This window comes from Octopus sinensis, unplaced genomic scaffold, assembly GCF_006345805.1.
Source record: "Octopus sinensis unplaced genomic scaffold, ASM634580v1 Contig18749, whole genome shotgun sequence".
NCBI classification, from domain to species: Eukaryota; Metazoa; Mollusca; class Cephalopoda; order Octopoda; family Octopodidae; genus Octopus; species Octopus sinensis.
Genome location: NW_021835996.1, coordinates 463,986 through 487,031, shown reverse-complemented (window position 1 = coordinate 487,031; position 23,046 = coordinate 463,986). Strand labels below are relative to the sequence as shown.

Genomic DNA, 23,046 nt, shown 5'->3' with positions numbered 1-23,046 from the left:
AGTCTTTAAAGTTAAAGTCTTTCGACTACTTGTATAAACAACTTTATTAGTATTGCAAGCTCAAAGACTGCAGTTGAGATGAGGTAGCTATAGATTTATTTTAATAGTTTGAGGAAGGTCTCTCTAATTCCCATATAAATTATTTAATTTAACAACTAATGAAGTAAAGAGAATAGACCATGTGCAATTGAGAAATAACCGTAATAACAAATCCGAAAACAAAATGTCAGTTAGTTGGTCAATCCTGACTTTACTGATGATATCCCCGCACGCATGATCTCATCCACTTGAAGCAAGTTAGAGGCCATAACACATCTGAGGAAAAATAAAATTAGATACGCAGAAGATATCGAATGTGCCTTAACACAAGTATTATCGAACACTCCTTCACGAACAGGATCCATCACTCCACCGGTAGCCAGGTCTAGTCCCACGTAAGAGAGAGTCGAGTCCTTTAAGGCTGCCAGCGATTGGTGGGGGTCATGTCCAGCATTAGAGGCCAATGTCTTTGGTATCACATCCAATGCCTTAGCAAAAACCTCAACTCCTGTAAATAAATAATATTGGACAACCGCACTTCTCCATTCCAATAACATTTGCTCTGGATAAAAGATGAGACCCACGTACTTCAAAAGCAGCAGCACCAGGAACAAGAGAATCTACACATAATATAAGATTATAAACTATCATCAAAAGTATTTTTGACAGCACGTAGTCCATCCCGCACAGCATCCTTTAGCTGGTTGAGTGTGTGCTTATTTTGTCCTTTAAGGAGTATAGTGACAGAACGAGGATTATTGCAGTCTTCGAGGAATGTAAACTTATCTTCTCCCAAACTCGTTTCATAAACATTTCCTGCAAAACCGAGACAATCTTTGGACAGCTGGTCGAACGAATTAACAGTAAATCCTCCACATGCAAGGGGAATTCTCTCCATATTCCTCCTCTTCGCCCGTCTCAGAGCAATAATTCCATGTCTTGCTAACGCATCCAATGAGATTGGGTCAATACCCTGCTAATTAATATTCAAACACACCTTCTGGTTAATAAGGACAAATCCATTTCCCTCATTGCAAAGACTCTTCTTTAGTTCAATCACTTTTTTAACATTTTCATCGCAGAACTGCCTCTCGCCAATCACTAATTTATCCCTCTGCTCTGAGGTTTGATAAAAGAAACCAGAATTGACCTCGCTAACAATATGAGCAATCAAGAACCTTTTTTCGTACTCCATCGAGACATTACAGCTAAGAATATAAGCATTGGTAGCTCTCTTAGGCATATCAGGATGTCTAGCGCCATGGTCAAGGACAATTCCGTGGACCAGATTACTGTCACAATCGGTTTGATGCATCATTTCCATAATCTCGATCATGTGCAAGTCGATCTCAGTAGTCTTAATTGCCAGCACTGAATCAACAATGTTCTATCAATGAATCATAAATATTAACTTCTGCCAGGCTCATATCGCCGTACAATTTGGTCATCAATGCTGTCTTGGCCACTTTCACCAGTAACGTTCGGTCAATATCTTTCCTCACTGCAAACCTCTCTAAATCCTCTAATAGCATATCTCTCGCCAATCTGAATCCATCTGTAATCAACTGAGGGTGAACACCCTACAGTTACTATCTCGTGACAACCTCTCTTATAAAGATTCCTGCTTGTTGTACTAATTCGCAGATAAGCAATACAGTAGAGGTTGTTCCATCACCCAAAATATCATCTTGCGCGGTCACGGCTCGACCAATCAACGAACAGATCGGATTACTTATTTGCTAAACATGTTTTAAAGCTCATTGTTACCATTTCGTGCATTAGACACTTTCCATCCTTCGTAATTTTTATATCCCCAGCTCCTGACACAAGCCTAGGAATATTTTCCAATAATTACATTTTTATAGTTCCATGAGGCCCCAAATTTGTTTTTAGTAGCTCCTTTAGTCCATTAGCGGCTTCTGTTATTATCGAGAGTGCTTGAGAAGCACGCGCTACCTCTGCTTTGGGATTTATTAACTTGACAGAAGACATTCTATTTAAAACCACCTAACTCTCGAATTGAAACGCGTTTTTCCTAAGTAATTATACTTTCTGATTTATAATATTAATAATTATTTATTCATTCTCTATTAAATCATAATTATAAAATACTCGAATTCATATCAAGTCGTCACAGTCTATGCCTCGAATCTCTTGTCTAGTTTCTCTCACTTTACACAATAAATATATTCTCCCAATAAGATCCTACTTGGAATTTTTTACTCCCCAAATTTTTTTAGACTTGGAATTCAAAAAAAGGAATCTACTGATATGTGGTGATTCAAATGCAAACTTCTTTTCTGACTCAGAGGAAATGCCTTAATGATATCAAAGCAAGGTATCGACGATAAGTCGATTCCATAACCAATTACAATTTTTAAAACTGTATAGCTTTCAAAAAATAGGTCGATATTCATGTGAAACTTGTTAAAATAATTTACTGGATGGCAATTGCTTACACTCAATTATCCATTATTCAAGAAAGTTGATACCAGTGCGATCTTGTATTTTTCGCGCCCTAAAATCTAATTCAGTTTCGAGAAGGTCCCTCACAAAGAAAATTTTTGATTTGAACATTCACTCCAATCAAAAGAGGTCTTTGGGAGAAGAAGAATTTTAATAAATTCAATTTGATTAACATTTTGTGTGATGGGAATTGGTCAATAATTAAAAGAATTTTTCTTTTTTCCTTTTTTAAGTAAAATTTGAAATGGGAAATGATTGCATGTTTTGACAAGTTACGGTTTTTTTTGAAAAGTTAGATTTAAGCAGGTCAATTTTAGTTTCTAAAAATCATCTCTAATAAGATTTAGCATTTCTATGCATTTTTCGTCTTCTAGCACCACAGAGAATAACAACTATCGAATTCTTTATTTATTAATCCTTTATTAACACACAACTGCATCACGAACAAAAAAATAGTGTTGGGCTTTTATGAAAACTTTATCCACCTTCTAAAAAAGGAATTGAAGTGAAATGTCAGCAGATGTAAAGAGTGTTGACTCGGCGTCAGTCATATTTAAGTTAGGATGACATCAACTTAAATTCTATCATATCTTGTAAAAACGGGAAAAGTTTAGATAATATTAAAGACCTGCCACAGACTGGGTTTAATAATTATTTACTCCGATTATGTCTATTAAATTGAATGTTCCTTTTTCCGGATGATTATTTACTTTGAAATCTACTGACAAACCTGAGAACCAACTTGGCCATGATACAAGAAACCAAACTATCTCCTAACGATCATACGCCCGCTTTCCCAGGCTACAGAGCTATCAGGCTGGACGGCAAAGCAAACGGAGGCGGTGGTGTGCTCACTCTAATCAGAAACAACTTGAAATACACAGATGTCTCCGCAGAACTGAGAAATCTTATCGAAGCTGACGAGGTATCCGAGATAATTGGGATCTCGCTTGGCACAACAAAGGAACGAATATGGCTGGTCAATATGTACGTTCCATCCTTCGGTTCTTGTCTGAAAAGCTATAGCCTCCCAACTCTCTCTAACCTGGCACCGTCAATGCGGTCATCTTATGCGGGGACCTGAATGCAAAACATCCCCTTTGGCTGTCAACTCAGTCGGCAGATACGAGAGGGAAACTTTTACTTTACCAATTGGACTCCTTAACAAACGATCCATCGAGGAACACAATGACTCCACTCAGAGTGACTGATAGGCCTACGTCACCTGATGAAATTTTACGTTTTTCTTCCCTCGAATCGACTACGGTGTCGAATTTGTCACGTTTCTAAAATCTATCTTAAACTATTCAATCAACCATATTGTGATTCCGTCATTATAAAAAAAGACACTAATAAGGCCGATACTGGAAGACCAAGAGTCGATCCGGCATCTTTCAGGCTGGTTTCTCTGTTATGTTCCATAACAAAAATCCAGGAAAAGATGGTTTTTGCAAGAATAGGAGAGTTTTTATCCGAAAGGCCTTTTCAACATAGGTTCAAGAAGGCAAAGGCCACGTCTTCATCATAACAGTCATTGACGGAATTGATTCCTTCTGGTTTTGCAAGCAAATCGAGGCACCAAAAGACCGTGCTTTGCTTTGTAGACATCCATAAAGTATTCAAATCTGTCTCGAAGAAGCTCCTATCAAGGAAGATATTCCAAACTGAATATCCGTCGAAACTCAAACTATGGATCACCAACCTCCTAAGTGTCGAAGGGGAAGGGTGTGCCTCGAAGGCCTGAAGTCCACATCTCGACTCCTGCCTAACAGTGTACTATAGTGATCTCCCTTACACAACATTGCTTTGTGACGCATGACAATTTTTTCTGCAACATCGGAATGTCGAATATTAAGATAACGCTACTTTAAACGAATATCTTCATATGCTTCAGTTAACTCGTCACAAAAGGAAAAGTTTTTTCTTTGGAAAGAACGGCAAACTTAGTGACTTCAATATCGATTTTTCGCAGAGCAAGCTTAGGGTTTGATATACCTTATCCGTAAGGACGCACTTTTCTTTTCGCTAAAATTATCTCCTTAGAACGGAGTTTAGAGGGTTATTCATGAGCTTCTTCCGAAATGTCAGGATTGGAAATGAGTTGGGTAAGCCTAAAGAGATCATACAAATCACTAAAGATGGGTCCACCGTTATCTGGCGCTTTTATTAACCTTTTAGTCATCATGCGGTTTTCTTAGAATTTCCATAAAGGGAACATGAACCATTTTTTCTAGCCAATTCAGCCTGTTCAAATCCTATCTTTTTTTTCTTCATTAAAAGGTAGTGATCAATGTCTGATAAAACAATTTTAAGTTTGGTTAGGCTTGATTTTATTTCAGCGCGAGTTACTAAGTTAAAATCTTGGAGAAGTTCGTGTCAAAGATCAGCTTTTTACTTTGATTAAGTTTTTGAGCTGGTTAATCAGGGTTTTCAAAGAAATAGTATCAGAGCTAAGTGCATCTTCAGAGAAATTTTTTATTCGCTGCTTAGTAAAAATATTAGAAAACTTTTTAATTAAAACTATCATTGCCCCATAGTAAACACTTCTTTTACCTCCAGGATACTCCCAAATGGCCTTATCATTTCCTTTATATCCGCTTCGATTTCTTCTTCTTTGGGGCCTTTGGGGCTTGATTGGCTCTGGAAAAAAGTCAGTCTAAATTTATGGTTTTTTTCTTAATTCAATAATACGACAAAAACTTTTTACTTTGCAAATTGTCTTCAAATCACGAATAAATTAAATCAGTCTAATGATGATTTGTCTATATAGACTGGGCATACAAATGGTTTAAATTTATATGAGCAGCTGATATTTACTGCTAAATGAAATCAACGAAAGGATTTTTGCGTGATACAGTTTTTAATGGAAATCTTGGTCATGTCAATATCCTTTTCAATTTGGAAATTATTTTAACCATTTTTGGAACAGAAAGCTACGTACCAAACTTGCAGGCGGGTAATTAAACATAAGTTTGATTCCACTTCATTTTCATTCACAGTATTCAATTCTTGATTTTACTGCATCGGCTAGACCCCTAGCAAAAATGCGAAAAGTTATGCGCTTTCGAATCTTGCCGTAAACCGACTTTGGCAACATGTATGGCGCCGTCGACTTTTTTAAAGCTTTCAGGCAGTAGGAATTAAGCTTATCATGGGGATTGAGGTGACTGTAGCTTCCTTTTCCTGCCATGATAAATAACGAATAACAGGTCACTTAGTCGTCTATCCACTTGTACTTTTAGCCAAGGGGCGCAAAGGATACCAAAACCTCTGTAAAATTTCATCGATTGTTTCTCTTGAAGAATTTTATTATACACCACGCGCTGATAAAAAGATTCTAGAAACGTATGCAGAATATTTAATCCGTTTTTCTGAACGATTCTGAGTCGTGTTTCGCAAATGATTGTTCAAAGTCTTGAGCAGGAGCTTTTAGAAGAAATTGAATTGACTATATAGTTTTATCAAAAGAAATTTTACCTTGAGATGCAACGGCATCAAATGACCGAAGAAGGGTTCAACCAGTTTAAAATTGATCATGAAATAATGGTTGTATAAGAATTTATATTAAACGAGTGAAAAGTAAGATAAGGTAATCAGTCGCTTTTTGGAGTTTTCAAAAAAGGGGTTCCCTATGTTGCAACAAATGACATCCACTGTTAGAGCAAGGTGATTGGCAAGATCATAAAATCCTCATGAATGTGCAATCATCGGTTCAATCTCTTGTTTAAGGGTTTTATCAATCCAGAACGGATTTTCTAAATACGTTGTCTCAAGATTTGAGACCTACTATAAAAATTCATTACAAAATCTCAAGTACCCTATATCCTCACATCTAGGGAATGCCTCAAATTCCATAATATTTTACGCAATTCATTAAAAAATCTCAAGTATGCACATATCTTCACGTCTAGCGACCGCCCAAAATTACATAATATATTACGTAATTCATTAAAAAATTTCAAGTACCCCCATCCTAACATTTATAGAACCCCTTAAATTGCATAATATATCACGCAATCTATTACAAAATCTAAAGTACCCTATATCCTCACATCTAGGGACTGCCTCAAATTCCATAATATTTTACGCAATTCATTACAAAATCTAAGGACCCTCCATATCATTACAGGGACCTCCCAAATTGTGCGACCTCCTTTACACCCTTCCCATCATCTCAAGCTAGGGATTCGGGATTCTTCGTCTTAATTTCCATAATTTTTTATTGATTTATCATTTTGTTCTGTTGAAATGTTAAATTTAAAAAGCGCTCCAAAATCCGAAAGTGCTTCAAAATCCGACCGTACCTCACCCCTTGGTCTGGACTATTTTGGTGTTGGACTGAACTACGTCATATGATTCCTTATTTTGAGATTATGGATGGGCTTAGAGGATTCAAACAAGTTAATCAAAAATTTATGGGATCATATTTTCTTGCCTATTTCACGAAACTTCTGGCTGTAATGGGAACGCTGGAAACGAATTTAAACCGTTTATTACAAAAAACAAATAAATAATTTAAAAAAGGTCACGTAATATTAATACGTCCCTTAATCTGTCATAGTCATTGGAATATTTCATAAACTTGAAACGAACTGGACAAAACCAGGACTGACATTTATCAGTGCAATTGTTGTGTCCAGAACACCCAAGACAAGTCTAATCAAATTAATCAAAAATGGCACAAACCAGCTGAATCATATCTTTCTGTAATTGCAAATCTCCAAATCTCAATAAAACTCGATTATTCAATATCCCTGGTCTCGACCTACACTCACTGCAAAAACAAGAAGCCAAATCCAAAGCATGACACCCCAGACATCTCTTATATTGAAAATAATCAAACAACGTGCCCTAAAAATATATTCTTTAAACAACCTTCCTAGATGATTCCCGCGAAAAGGACTGTTTTTGTACTTGTAACACCCTAAAATGTAATTCCGGAACAACCAGTCCACAACATTAATCCCTATCGTGCTAAAAACTCGATTTAAGGGAGGAATGAGTGCTCGGTGTAGATAATACTCGACATTTATTTTTAAATCCTTCCTGGAGACTAGTTCGAGAGGGTGTCGAACTAGATTGATAAGTTTCTCATGTCTCGATCCGCTTACAACCACGTAGGGAACACGTGCCCCCCGGAGTGGAGTACTCATTGCATCGATGCTTTCCATACGTCTTGAAATCTCGACAGTAGGAACTCTGGTGGTATAATTCTCAAACCCTCGGAATATTTTGGAATAAATAAAGTCTGAAAAATCACATCTTCCCTCCAAAATTTTGAGTACTTGCTTTTTAAAATATACTTCGATCTCCTCAATAACCTTTGAAGAAAATAACAAGGTCAATTCAGTCTTTAATATCTATTTTGTAGTTTTTATTAATGTACTTACTTTGGAAACCAATCCACAAGAATCCCTTCTTACGGTCTCTATCCCTTTGGCATCAAAGAATCCCTCCCTGTCAGTCATAGTCCTATGCAACCCAGCATATCTCTTCTTCGCCAATAGAATAGAAGGTAAATAAACCTCATTAAAATATATAATTAAACTTTTTCAAATCTGAGTTTAACAGGGAATGGATTGTTCTTGGTGACCGCCACAGCAATCTCATCTCCAATTTGTAATGCCTCCTCGAATGACCGACCTTCCAAGAGCACGAATAGACTATCAGTATCCCCATAGACCACTTTTGCATCAAAACTAGATTCCACAAATGCTATGGCTCTCTCCAATGTATCTCTTCCCATACTGACAATGCTATCACTGACCTTAAAATCAAAATACTCAACACAACCTCGACACACGGCATTCTCCCCGTCCATCCGGCTGCTGTATATCCATATATTACATTTGCAATCAACTTGAGACACAACTGTCTAGCATTCAACCTATCAAACTCTCTCTGCCAAGAATATAACAAATAATAAAAAACCGAGCTTGGATCTACTTTTTTAGCTGCTTTTTTAAACATAACTCGACTACTGAGGAGTTGTTCTAATAATCTAATAATAGTTTAATATTGATATTACTCTGCAAGTATACTTTTCCTCACAGACTGACTCACGAAGGCCGTTCCACTGGGCGACACTGTAATAGTCTCCAACACATCAGATATCTCAGAAACACAATGACTCAACAACCCACACCCAAACGTGAAAGGTTTCCCAGAAATAATATCTTCAACTTTACCAAGACAGGTTGAATAACAGTAGTTGTAAGCAATCATAATAGAAGGGTACAATGACTGAAAATCAAGTACCACAATCGGGTCTTTGTAAAAAGCAGGAATCGGCTCAAGGACAAGAGGAATATGTTGTGGCTTAGCAGAATTAGCCCTTTGTTGACTATTGGGAGACATGCAAATAAATTTCCGTGTCTTTGCTACCCTCAGTAACATTGACTCCACTCGATACTGTGATCCTCGAGAGAAAACGTGGTAAAACTCAATTCCATATATTCTAGCAAATTCCACCGCTTTATTAAGTACATTCAATTTCTCAATAATCTCAAACAAATATTTACATCTTTTTTGAAAATATTCAATCACAGAAACTCTTAAAATTTAATTTTAATGAATTAATATATATTAATATATATTCAATTCAATAAATATATATTCAATTTAATTATTGGCGAAGAAGAGACATTACAAATAAATTTATACTTAGTAAACACTTTAGTGGTTTACCTGTCTCTTGATGCAGAACAATAAAGCGAAAATAATGTTTTTTGTGAATAAGCCGGTACATTTATTTTTAAAACCTTCCTTGCTACCTCTTCAAAGGAATAGTTAATAAGTGTAACCTAAACTAGTAACTCAGCTAACTAACCTCATGTTTGATAATACGCCACAAATTTAGTAAAATTCTACCACTAATAGCCTCTCCTGATAGTTCATTGCAGTTTGAGTACTCATTTCCTTGATTTTTTAACTGAAGTTCTCGAATTCTACCAATTCGACCTGCTAAATAAATCCCCAATATCTGTCCCCTCTGAATTAAATATCCCCAGGACGATTTTTCAGTTTCAAACCCAATTAATAAATCAGGGTCGTGTCTAATTAACATATAACCACCACCAACATCAACCGAATTATATATTCAATCACCTTTTCTATCAAATCAACTTCGGAATACACGACAACCGGACATATTTCCAATCCAAATCGACTTTTTTCCACCAAACGTTCATCCTGGAGGACAAAAGTTTCCCAGATCAAGACCAACGATCGAGTTTGGAGACAGCAAACGACAAATCTTATCGAATCCTGACAAGGATCGGGACAAAGTCCATTCCTACTATCACAAAATACTTCCAAGTTTAAAATACTGAAGGGAGAATCCTATTTTAGATTTATGAGTAAATACTGCAACTGATGGTATTACGTCATCGTCGTTTATATGATTAACCACTCCTCTTGTATTATCAATTGCACTGAAAAACGAGTTTATATTAGAATCTTCGAGATGAGTGAAGCTTAGAGACTTTTCGGGTACAAAACGAATCTTAGGGAGTTGTAAACATGCATTATAGATACCATTTGACATTTTCTGAGAGAACTGAGTTGCTTGTGACCCGACAATCTATTATATTGGGATATAATTACTTGTAGCTATTTTTTAGGTTGTATATGTTGGGAATATAGACAGTATTTGTTGATATGCAATCTTTTTTATAGAATTTTTGTGTTTCTGACAAATCGGCCAACGAATAGTTGAATTCCTGAGATAGTTCAACCTCTCTGATTATTTCTTCGTCATAATTATTAGGCTGAATTTCGTTGCACATATCTGAAATCTTTGCTGCCTGCAAAAAGTCGGAGGATGTTACTGAGTGTAATTAATGAGATTAAACAGCTATAATTCTGGGAAAATAGATCTCGTGAAGCCGATTGGTTTTCTAAGACAAAATCCCTCAATTTTGTAACAAAGTGATCATCAGCCCTCGCATGAGACCTTTCTGAAATAGTTTATTCTAATTAATTACCAGATTGTTCTGGCATTGAAGAGTTGAGAAGATCTTGATCAGGAAAATCGTTCTTTAAACGAAAACACATTTTGTCGAGTGCGGATTCGTGATCTAACAACAATATAAAATGTTCTTAATATAAAAAAATCAAAAATAATCATTACATGTATCATTTTTAATGATATCGCGACAATTCACGTCAATTTCAATATCACATGTTGTCAAATTATTATCTACATTGCCTGTTTTACTATTTTTGTGATTTTTGTAATTTTAACAAACTTTATACGAAATTTATGACAAAAACAGTCAACCAACTGACAGGAATGTCGAGAAATGTTTCCTAAAATAACAAAATCCAATCTAAACCGATTCTACCAGAAAAAGAACTGAATTCAAATGAAGCCATTCCACTTATGTTAAGATCAATGCAGACCTATTGATTATGAGGAGTATGTCACCTGAAGATGGAAGGGGATATGTGACTCAAAGGGCTGCATTGGTGTTCCTAAAACATTCCCTTCCAACAATTCTCTAGCTGCTCTAATATCAATAAATATACATAGTACATTGGAATTGATGCGGGAGATAAAAAAGATATTTTTAAAAATTTACAACTTTTTGAATGATAACCATAAATTGAACTATATATATTTAATTATTATATACTAAGCGTCCTCTATGTCGATCTTGTGAACGAACCTCCTTGGTTGTCCAGTACTAAGACATTTATCAATCTCTAATTTCAGTTTGTTTAAAAAATCGGCTTTTGTGCAGTCTTCGTTGGGGGCGCGGACATAAAAATACGGAAATAGCCCATGCAGGTGACAGCACACACTACTTCCTATTAATTGATTGTTTATTTGTAGAGAACCACATAATGTGTGGCCGAAAAGACGACAAACTGGCACCAGAAAGGATTTTTGTAGGTCCTTTGCTGTGTGTTTTATTTGTGCATGTTCGATTTTGAAAAGCGTAATTGACATTGATATTACTCAATTGCAACACAACTAACGTGTATTTTAAGAAATAAAATATTAACTTATAAATTTTAGAACAGGTTTTATATATTAAAGAATATAAAATACCTCAAGTTCTGAGGTAAATAGTATCAAAAAGACAACTTTGATCTTTATTTCACGTTTTTGCCGTAGTACAAAATTTGGTACTTGTGCATCTTATGCATTACGAAATAAGGCTCTAAAAACACCGCTTGTTCTTTTTGTGGTGAGGTGTTTTTCTTGTGGTGAGGTGAGTGAGCGAAATATAATGAAAGAAGAAGACTCCAAGACGATGGAAACTCTTCGGATAGTTGGGAGGGATCCCTCTATCTGTTATGGGTGTAATAAGATCAACACCAGGAAATGTGGCGTTTACTGTTCAATGTGTAATAAATTCTGGCATATTAGCTGCGCGCACCTTACCAAAGCCGCAGTGAAATTACTCCGGCGCTGGAGCTGCCACTGTTGTATGGCTTTACTCGGAATCGCGGCTTCGCAGCATCAGTCTCCTTCGCTTCATGAACCCAAATCAGAACACTATTTTCAAAATTTCCAACTTACGGAAATCTAAGAAGATACCATTACGTATCCCTAAACAGGCTCGGATCTCAGCGGCAAACTGCTTGTGCGATCTTATCACTGATGCGCTAAGCTCCGGGGGGGACCATTCTTGGATCCGTCTCCTCTCTTTTGCACCTTGTGTGTTTGGACAAGCAATTGATGGTTCAGTACAAAAGAAGAGTCTCTCGGCTGCCATTAAGTCGAACTCTGCGAGATTGGATGTCTCATGGATTGATTTCGATTGTGAAGCGACCAATTACCAAACGTGCATCACGGAAAAATCCCCCCAGTGGTTCAAAACCCAAGTTAGTCGTAAACTCATGGATGGCGACATCCGTGCGGCAGTTCGGGTCCTTTCGTCCGCTGATTCACTTGCTGAATCTACTGCCGAGACTTTGGAACACCTCAAAAACAAACATCCGATGCCCCCAGATGACTTACGGGAGTTTCCCACACGAGACAATGCAATTATACTGTCAATTTCTGATGATGAAATTTTGGAAGGGATTAAATCTTTCAGACCGAGTAGCAGTGGGGGATTTGATGGTCTCCGGCCGAGTCATATAAAGGACATGATTTCCCGATTGACTATGGAGACTGGAATCCGCCTGATCAAGTGTATTACCGAGCTTGTCGAACGGATTGTCAATGCTGAGATTTCAGGCTTTGCAAGGGATCTACTTTTCTGTTCACATCTTATTGCTTTCCGAAAGAACGATGGAGGAGTCCGCCCCATTGCAGTCGGTAATGTCTTCCGGAGGCTCGCATGCAAATTGCAGCCCGAAGAGTCTGTCCCCGTGTTGCCGCTGAATTATCTCCAGTCCAACTGGGAGTTGGTGTTTCCAACGATGTGAAGCTGCTGTCCACGCGACAAGAGCTTTTTTTTCACCTGACACAAGACATTCCCCAAATTCCTTTGCGGTGAAGCTGGATATCTCAAACGCGTTCAACAGTCTGAGAAGGGACTGTATGCTGGAATCGTGCTCGCAGCGTACCCCAGAAATCATGAGTGTGGCTCACCTTGCTTACGGGTCCGAAAGTTCGCTTGTCTTTGACAAACACATTGTCCGTTCACGGACTGGAGTCCAACAAGGTGACCCTCTTGGGCCCTTACTATTCGCTCTGTTAATCGACGAGGTGGCTCGTAATGTAAAGACACCTCTCAACCTTTGGTACCTTGACGATGCCACTATTGGTGGCCCTGTTGATGTCGTCTTGGATGAGTTATATAAATTGTTTCCTGCCCTGGGCAAAATGGGGCTGATAATCAACACCAAAAAACTGAGATCATAAATATCTCAGTCCCAATTCAAGACTTTGGCTTAGTAATGGAAAAGATTTCAGAAATCTTGCCAGACACAAACAAACACCCTCAACGATGTTTATTTTCTTGGTGTCCTTTCGGAGAGTCCGAAGTGCAAAACCACCTCAGAGCTAAGAGTGTCGAAATGTCCCGTTTTACTGAACGCCTCTCTCTACTTGACTCCCACACGGCCTTTTTCTTCCTCAAAAATTGCATCCACGTGCCCAAACTGTTATATTTATTGAGATGCTCGCCCTGCTTTATACAAGATGAAATATTGCATTCTATCGATGATACGTTAAGATTGTGTGCCGAGTGGATCCTAAATGTCCGTTTCGATAATGATGGGTGGACCCAGTGTAAACTACCTCTTAATTCTGGCGGAGCTGGCCTAAGATCCGCCCTGGACCTTGCCCTCCCAGCTTTCCTGTCCTCTCACTCATCCTGCCGAAGGCTATCCTTGGAGATTCTACATAAATCCCCCGAATCTTCTTTGGACAGGCCTTTTGAAGATGGATGTATGCTGTGGAAGGAATCAGGATTAAAATTCCCGATCCAAACATCACTCCAACAGAGCTGGGACAAATTACGCTGCGAATTCACCGCAGACAACCTGGCAATGAGGCTCGACCAGCACCGCCTCGCCTGCTTACGCTCTGCAGCTGTGCCACACAGTGGGTCATGGCTGAATGCTATGCCAATTGCTGGCCTCGGAACATTATTAGAGGATGACTGCATGCGTATCGGTACTGCACTGAGACTCGGACTTGACATCTGCGAACAACATCGTTGTAGATGTGGAAAAATGGTTGACGTCAAAGGTGTACACCCACTCTCTTGCAAACGAAGTGCTGGCCGAGCTCCTCGGCACTCCGCTATTAACAATGTTATCTTAAGAGCTCTTGAGTCGGCGGCCTTCCCCTCGATCCTAGAGCCAGTGGGCTTAGATCGTGGAGATGGGAAAAGACCCGATGGAATGACCACTTTTCCCTACTCCTGTGGAAAATCGTTGGTTTGGGATTCAACGTGTGTTGACACCCATTCCAAAACTAATATGATCTCTTCTGCTGTTTCTCCAGGTTCTGCAGCAGATGCTGCAGAGCAAAGAAAAATTGCCAAATATGCAAATCTTGGACAACGGTACCGCTTCGTACCTATCGCTGTGGAGACTTCTGGGGTAACCGGCCCTCTTACGACTTCTTTCATCAGAGAAGTCGGAGGAAAAGTTGCTAGGCGACGTGGGGAGCCTCGAGAAGTGTCATGGTTATTCCAACAAATTGGAATAGCTGTCGTTCGCGGCAATGCACACTCCATCATGCGTGCAACCGCAAGTGCCTTTTAATCATTTCAATAATATTTTTATTTTTTTTTTTTAAAAAACAAAAAATTAAAGAATTATTTTCAATATGTTAATTAAGGTTGCTTAAGAGCAGAAAGGATTGCGTGGCTATTACCCCTGACAACGGTTGTTGAAAGGCGTTGAAACAGCCATTCGGTCTCCCTTCTATCTTTCGTCTGAACCGAGATCAGGGATCCAAGTTTCCTAATAAAAGAGATTGATTCCGGACCGAAGACTCCAGATGACTCCACAATAATCGGTTGCACTATGAACCTGTCCTTGAGCTCTGAATATTTTAATTTTTTAATTCAATAATTAAAAAAAAAAAAAATTTTACTTAGATAACAAATATTTTTACAAAAATCAAAATATCGTTAATGTTTCAAATTAATATACTTAATTTGATCAAACACGTTAAAAAAGTTATAATAAATAAATGATATTTTTTTGAATAATAGATCTAAAATTGAAAAAATGAACAAGTCAGATTTTGTAAATTTATACTATCGGGGACATTAACTGAATTGCCTTTATGTTATAAAAACCTAACTTGTTCGGATCACTTCTATATAGAATTGTAGTTTGATTTAAAAAAATATTTAAAAACGTGCTTTTAGCTAGTCTTTAAAGTTTAAAAACAATCCCGACTTAGTAGGATTAAACTTTTCATATCTTTATGTAAGAAGGTTTTTTTAAAGTGTGACACGAATCGCTAGATGATAAGGCTGCTCTTTTATTAACTGGATGCCAAGTTAAACCTGCGTATCTCGATGTTTCCTGAGATTTGATTTTCCTGCCAATTGTATTCTCAATTAAACGTTCCACTGAAATCAAGCCAACTAAGTAAACCCACTTGGTACAAGGTAGGGACGATTATGGCTGGTCAATGTGTACATTCCACTTTCTGGCTCCTGCCCAAAAGCCATACCATCTCAAATTTCTCTAAACTGACATTTATCGATGAAGCCATCTTATGCGGGGACTTGAATGCGAAGCATTCCCTATGGCTGTCATCCAGTCGGCGGAAACGAGCGAGAAACTTTTACTTTCTCAATTGGAATCTTTAACAATTTTGAACAATCCATCTAGTAACACAAGGATTCTCCTCAGTGTGAGTGATAAGTATACGTCACCTGACGTAGCTCTATGCTCTTTATTTCTTTCATCGTCTACGGACTGGCCAGTCTGCTATGAAACGAGAAACGACCACAATCCGATCGTGGTGAGAATCAAAAGGAAAGTCATCACCAGGAAATTTCCTGTGGCATACGATTAGTATACGGCGAATTGGCCACGGTTCTAGGAAATCTTGAAATCCTGACTAAAGAATTGTCATCTGAACAACTTTACCCCCCTGGACAACGCCATCTGCTACTTCTCGAAGCAAGAGCAATGGCTCTACCCAAACGACAACCTCATGCTGCTAGTGGTCGTAGGAGGTCTGGATTGGCCAGAAAAAGCAGAACTCCAGATTGCCGGCAAATGTTGAATCGAAACCGAGGGGGTTTTATTTTTACGTCTACAAGGTCAAAAAATGTAACCAGTTGCCCATGCGTAACCCATTGCCCATGTCACATATTATAGTTTGGAAGAGGACGGAAGTCAATCCTAATACCTTAAGAATTAATTTACTAAGTTTAAAGAATAGTAAGTTCAACGAATTTATAGTAAGATGTGCTTAGATAAATGTGTTTAATATTTTAGTGTTGCACTTTCTCAGCTACGGTGCGCACTCCTGATAATTTTCTGACGATGGGCAAGAGTGATTGAAAGCATTAAGAATACAGTTTATTGTTATGTGTAAAGTAAACGGAAAACGCAGAACTCAAACTAAAAAAATACATAGGTACTAAAGATTTAATTAAGTCTTTTTCTATGTATTTGAAATAAATAATTCTTTTCAACTGAGTTCTGACAATTGAGGCCACCTGGTTCCATAAGATTGATCGAATTATTTAAGAACGTAAGACATTGTAAAACACCATCTGAAAAACCATTCCCAACAGAAATCATAGTGAATACATTTGTTTCTTGTTGGACATATACATTGCTACGTTCCTTATTTTTACTGAAATACCTAACAAGTGATGACGTACTTAAATAAATAATTTATTTTTCAAAGTTAATGAAATGTAATCAATTTTCAACATTTTAACGCCGTTCAGGGTAGATTTGTGACAGCCGTAGTTCAGATAATATTACTAAAATTGATGGATATAATTCGAATACCACAAGATTGAGCTTTTCGTTTCCATACTCATTTTTCTCCAACTCTAAAAATATTATTAACCTAAATTTCCTACGTCGGTGTTACGTTTTAGATTATTCTTTTTTATTTTGATTTCCATTTTATTTATTTCTCTAAAATAGATGGTTTTAATTAAGAGACTTGGGAATAAACTTATCCGGACACTTCGATTCACAAGGGGCAACACTTTTCGCTTCCGAGTTCATAACTCTCAACTCCTCGTCCAAACTCACGTGACATTTATGAGAAAATATGTGCAAGCAAAACTTGACGGTAAATCCAAAAACAGAATTTAAAATTGTTATCTGGTGTATTAAATCTAAACTATCCAGATTATATCTAAAAATAAAAATTATTAGTTTCACCTGAATACGAGAGGACCAAAAAGTATTCCAATTGATTCTACTGTCAACAAGTTGAGGTCTCCATACATAACTGCCTCGTTCAAGAACAAGCATATGTAATGTAGAAAATGATAGTTTGGCTTGGCGAGTAAATTATAATGAATTTTCCCTATTTTGGTGACCATGGCATCCTTGTTGGCGTATTCTTGAAATGTAGTGAAACCTCCAATTACTTTCGTACACTTTTAACAGCAAGCCCTGCAGTTCATAGGGTATCAAAGGAGAGGACAACTCTCTGATGAATGCTTTCATCAATGACGCAATCAAGGGGATTTCAAGTTTTTCCAGATCGTAATTTTTCCCAATATTAAACCTTTGTATTTCACTTTGAATATCCTCTCTCCGCCCCTCAATACGGAATAATCCGGGAAATTGAAAACCTAAATTAAAATGTTAATTTTTTATATTTAGACATAAATCGATTTTTAAGTACAACCTTTTGAGCGTAAAAGTGAACAAATTTCTACAAAAATGCCTGGGATTGAATAATTGTTTTTAGGTGTACAAATTGCCTCCAAAGAATCACCAAACATTGAGTTTAAAATTATAAGAATTAAATGAACAGATCTCTATAGAAACATTAATATAAAAATTTAATAGCATTTATTTTATTCAATAATAATGTTAATCATTATATATATTAAAAATTGAATTTTAGCAATAATAAAAATTTTACGGGTTTTTAATTTTAACAAGTCAAATTTTAAAATTGTACATAACAGAAAACTTGCTGGAGTACGAATAAAAAACTCAAAAAGAGATGGCTGAAAGGACTCAATGTCAATCTACGAATGCGTATGTACAATGTATTTGTGAAATCGAAACTGTTATACAATGGTGGACTTGGGTTCATACGAGTGCGGCAACGTTTTTGTATGCAGATGAGGTCTTAATCCTTGACACCTCAAAGAACGTGATGGCCTCAGAAATGAGGCTTTACACCTACATTGAGGTGATAAAGAAGTGGTGCGCTACAGACAGCACTTGTTAGCAATAGTCATCAAATCCGCATACTTGCAAATCAACTCGAAAAAGTCATCAAATCAGAGTTCGTCTCTTGGTCTATGCGTTCCACAGAAAAAAGCTTAGACTGTTATCGGTGTGCACTTGCCTGCCAAAATATCGGATGCTGGAATTTACAACAAATGCACGAGTAGGCCCCTAACCCTAGATATCACTGACGCCAGATAGAGACTGTTTGGCCATATTCTACATATGGATCTTGTTTGGCTATGGAGAATTGGGTGTTCTATCGAAAATAGTAAGGACATTATGTTTCCATAGAAAAAAATCTTTTTGCATCAATTAATAGTTATTTAGTTTCCATTTCTGTAATTTGCAGTAATTTGTTACATCAACCTCTTAGGGCCCCCCATATTGTCAATTCATTTACATTTTCATTGTATTTTCAAAATAAGAATTCTGCGATAATGGCCAAATGTGTTTTCTTTGAATTAATGATTCGCAGAATTTCTGCTGTTCTTAGGCAGTAATTTGCTTTACTTTTAAAATCAGCATAAAATTGGAAGAGGATGCTATCCGTTTATTACTAAATGACGCCAGGCCTCCTCCGAATTAATTTCTGAAGATAATGTCTTTCTTTGTTTGTCGGGTTTAAATGGATATGACTGTCCATAAGAATTCGACAAACTCTCAGTAATCAATATCATCAGTCCAATGTATTAGTTATAATAAGAGAGTGAGTGTTTGTTTATAGCCTTGAAAAGTTGAACAAATAATAAACAAATTAAATTAAAAATTCATATTTTTAAATATTAAAAAAAAATATTAATTAATAAATAGTGTTTATTGTGAAATGCCTAGGTGGTATATTCAATATTTTATATGATCATTTAAATCCTTATTTACCTTACTTTGTAGATTCTACTGTGATTACTGTGATGTCTATTTAACTCATGATTCTGTATTCGTCATATCTCTTAATACTATAGCCTTCCGTTCGAAAGACCCATAACGGAGGAAGGAAGCACAGGGAAAATGTCCGGAATTACTTCCAGAATCTCCGCCAAGAAAGAGTTCAGCAAATGGTGGACAATACTAGTATTCTTTGACGTTCAACCATTTTAGCTGCAATGCATTTACTCATTGCTAACCCACTTCTCCAATTTAATCCAATGGGGGAATTGAAAGCCTCTGATTGGTTGACGGGAGCTCCTCCCATCAATTTAAGTCAACCTCCTCCGATGGTGAACAATATGGGAGGATTCATGAACAGACCTCCTCCTGGAATGCCTCCTTTTATGAATCAGCCTCCGGGTTCATGATTTTCTGATTATTATATAGTTCGTCCTGGTTTTCCAATGCCTCCTTCGTATGCCTATGGCGTTCGTCCCATGAATCAGCTCCCTCCTCATTAATCGGGACTTGTAACTCATTTTAGTAAGTTTAAATGTCTGATTTCCATTTATCCTTTTAAAAATTCAAGTAACTTTAACACCAAGCACAAATAGCTCCCGAACATGAATGATTGATCGTTTAGATAGAGAAAATAAGCCTTTTCCAGACAGTCCGTGAGTTTTCTTCGACTGGGGCAGATGATGACCTTGCCCTAACACAGAAATGTACAAGAAAAAGCACATTGCAGTTTGTATTGCAGGTTAAAACAAACCCAATTGAGCAAGCTTAAAATATTAGTTTTATTAAAAAAACTTTGACTTTCTACTATAGTCAGTCTGCACAGATTACCTCCCCCTGACATTCTTAAGGGAAATAAGCTGATATTCTTTATTAGGTCCAAGTCGGCAAGTCAGAAAACACATTTTGAATTTTAAGACCGGCTTTTTAGTGCCACTGGCCTGCTTTAAACATTCATTCACAACAATGCTTTCTCGAGATACTGAAATAACTCACAAGGGCTACTTTTTGGTGAAATAAATTGTTTGGTTACTTGAGAATTCTTTCGAAATCAGTATTGCTAAAGAACAAAACCATATGTGAAGTTACGCAGGACATGAAGATTGACTGTCTCACTCATTTTCATAGACCTGGAAGCAGCCTTAAGAAATTCTTAGGAACTAATAACCGATGCGATAAAGATAATCTACGGTGACATAATAAAAAAATATGATTCATATATAAATAAAGACAAGTCTGGTTAAACGATAAAATCTGAAAATTCACCCCAAAAGCTTCCTTCTTTGTTTTTTTTTAAAAACTATTTGATAATAACTACAAGTTAATTAATTAAAAGCTTCATGGGCGGGAAGCCGACGCGATCGAGAAAGAGTTAGAGCGTACTATCGCAAGGGATATCCGCTCGAAAAACCATCTCGATTCGCGGGCGTCGCCTGTGATAGCAGACATGCGGGACCCGATCTCCTGAACGAAGCTGATTGCCTTACTGCCCAAGGAACCGGAAATCTCAACCGCGAATGGAAGGAATTGGAACTTCTCCGTAAGTGAGGAGTACTTCCGCATCTTTTTGCATTCCGCAATTGTGACAATAGATCCACCTTCCTTCTTGGGACGAAAAAGATATTTACAGCATGGAGAGCATTTTGAATTTCTTCTAAACAAATTAAATCACATGGCCGTATCAGCCAGAATAATAATCAAGTCCATGTCACTTAGAAATTGGTACGAGACTTAGTAAAGAAACCGTAAGTTTTCCGAGAGAAACAAATACAGCTATTTAGAAAGACTTTAATAGTTTCCGAAATGTTTTAATTTAATAAATTAAGCAAAAAAGCGATTAAAATTCAAAAATAATTATAGTCACCAACGAATGCATTACCGTCTTCTAGACCGTTTCTTAGGAGATTTAGCATTGCGGACAATATTTTTCAGAAATGTTTTATTAATTTTGTGTCTGTTTGCCACCCTATAAAATGTTATTTATAAATGGGTCACCAATATGCAGCTCCATATTTTTCTACGTTCTCCTTTCGACTTTGAGTTTCACGCATAATTTCTTCAATAGCCAATCTTACGATAAATCTAATATAAATCATACTTTGTTAATTCTTCCTCACTAACGACATTCTCACCCATTATAATAAATCCAAAGACACACAACAGAACCTTTTATTAATTTATTCTATTTTAAAAATCAAAAAGTGAATTATCCTTAAAAGATACTTCATCAAAAAGGGTGCTTTGTGATGTAGTTTTGTTTTTATTTCTTATACTACAAGGAACTTCTAGCGAATAGAGCCAATTAAGTCTAGTGCTAGTGTACCTGGCGAGTGGAGGTTGGAATTATCTGCTAAAAAACTGTATCTCGTTTTTTAATTCAGGCTATCGATCAGAAAGTTGAATTATTAGTATATTTTATAGTAAAGAAATGCCTCTTTTCATAAATTTATTTACTTCTCAAGACAAAACCAGTTCAGGAATCAATTCATTTTCTAAAAAACTAGTAACATTTCTATCACAATTAAGCATTTAAATAAAAAGAATTGGAAGTTTGTACAAACGTGATTTTCGAATTATTTTTAATATGGCTGCTAACTAATATGGTCCTATCATTTGTTTCATGTGGTAATATTTAAGAATATTGATAATATAGTGGATAATATTACATATATGATATATATGGGGGAAAATAAGCATGAAAGTATATATTCTTAATTATCAGATGACCAACTGATTAGAAATGGATGGATTGAAGATATATGGTTCCATGTGGCAGACTTATCTTCTGCACATGTTTATTTACGTCTCAAAAATGTAATACTAATCATCCAATTCTAGACTATTGAATTCTTAGAGGACATTCCTCTTCCTCTCGTCCAAGATTGCTCCCAATTGGCTAAAGTAAACAGTATTCGAGGGAGCAAGTTGACGTCTACATCTGTAGTGTACACCAAGTGGTCTAATCTACTGAAAACCTCAAAAATGGAGGCGGGAGAAGTTGCCTACCACGACCCATCGATGCTGTGCCACATCGATGTTTCACGTGATAACCAGACCATCAGAAGACTCTATAAAAGTCGAAAGTCTGTTAAAATGACGGAAATGATAAAATGGAGTGAAGAAAAGAACGAGGAGAGACATAAACTTGCTCGTGCTGCCGAGCTGAGGAGGAGAGAAGAGGAGAAGGTCAAGATTCGAGAGGCGAGACTGAGAAGTGACATTGAGTTGCTGGGAAGCTGTTTTATTTCTATAGATCGTACAAGTCCGTGATGGTCGAGGATATGATGCTTACGAATAATGTCTATTTGAGTGCTGATGACTTTTATAGGAGGTTTCCAACGATTCAGATGAATTTATGTGATTTATACTATTTTTTGACTTTTTCCTTCTCTAGTATAACCCTAACCACAAGCCAAAGTCACGTAGGCCACGACATTTCTATCAACCACTTTTTGAATCTATCTTTTAAATAATTTGTTTATGGGAAATTGCAAATTTATCACTATAATTTAAAATACATATAAATAAACATTTATAATAAATGTTTGATATTGAATTTTTATGGACTTGCCAGACCTGTTGCCTCCTCAGATTGAGAATCTCTTTGAAATTGATGGATATCTCAGGAAATACAAAGAAGTAATAAGACGGAGGTATTAAACGAAGGCACACCTTTAGATACATTTGCTATATCGAGCTATTCAGGAATCTAAAGAAGCATCCCGGCGGATTGAACAGATTTACTCTGTCATATAAAGACTATGGAATCAACGTTCGAGAAAATGGCACACTGGAGGCTCGAATTTGGGCACCTGGTGCAAGCGAAGTATACTTGCACGGAGA

The 23,046-nt window shown here is 36.9% G+C and overlaps 2 protein-coding genes across 2 annotated transcripts; one reads left to right on the top strand and one right to left on the bottom strand.

The window, feature by feature from the left end:
* Window positions 1–230: 230 nt before the first annotated feature.
* Window positions 231–1,363, bottom strand: LOC115231692 (T-complex protein 1 subunit zeta-2-like). The gene is made up of 2 exons (XM_029801662.1): window positions 1,037–1,363; window positions 231–659 (listed from the first exon to the last, which is right to left on the bottom strand). Exons 1-2 carry the CDS (start codon window positions 1,361–1,363, stop codon window positions 231–233), a joined length of 756 nt encoding a protein of 251 aa, XP_029657522.1.
* Window positions 1,364–18,758: 17,395 nt separating this feature from the next.
* On the top strand, window positions 18,759–22,473 carry LOC115231691 (coiled-coil domain-containing protein 25 homolog). The gene is made up of 3 exons (XM_029801661.1): window positions 18,759–18,817; window positions 19,210–19,252; window positions 22,042–22,473. Exons 1-3 carry the CDS (start codon window positions 18,759–18,761, stop codon window positions 22,471–22,473), a joined length of 534 nt encoding a protein of 177 aa, XP_029657521.1.
* Window positions 22,474–23,046: the final 573 nt, after the last annotated feature.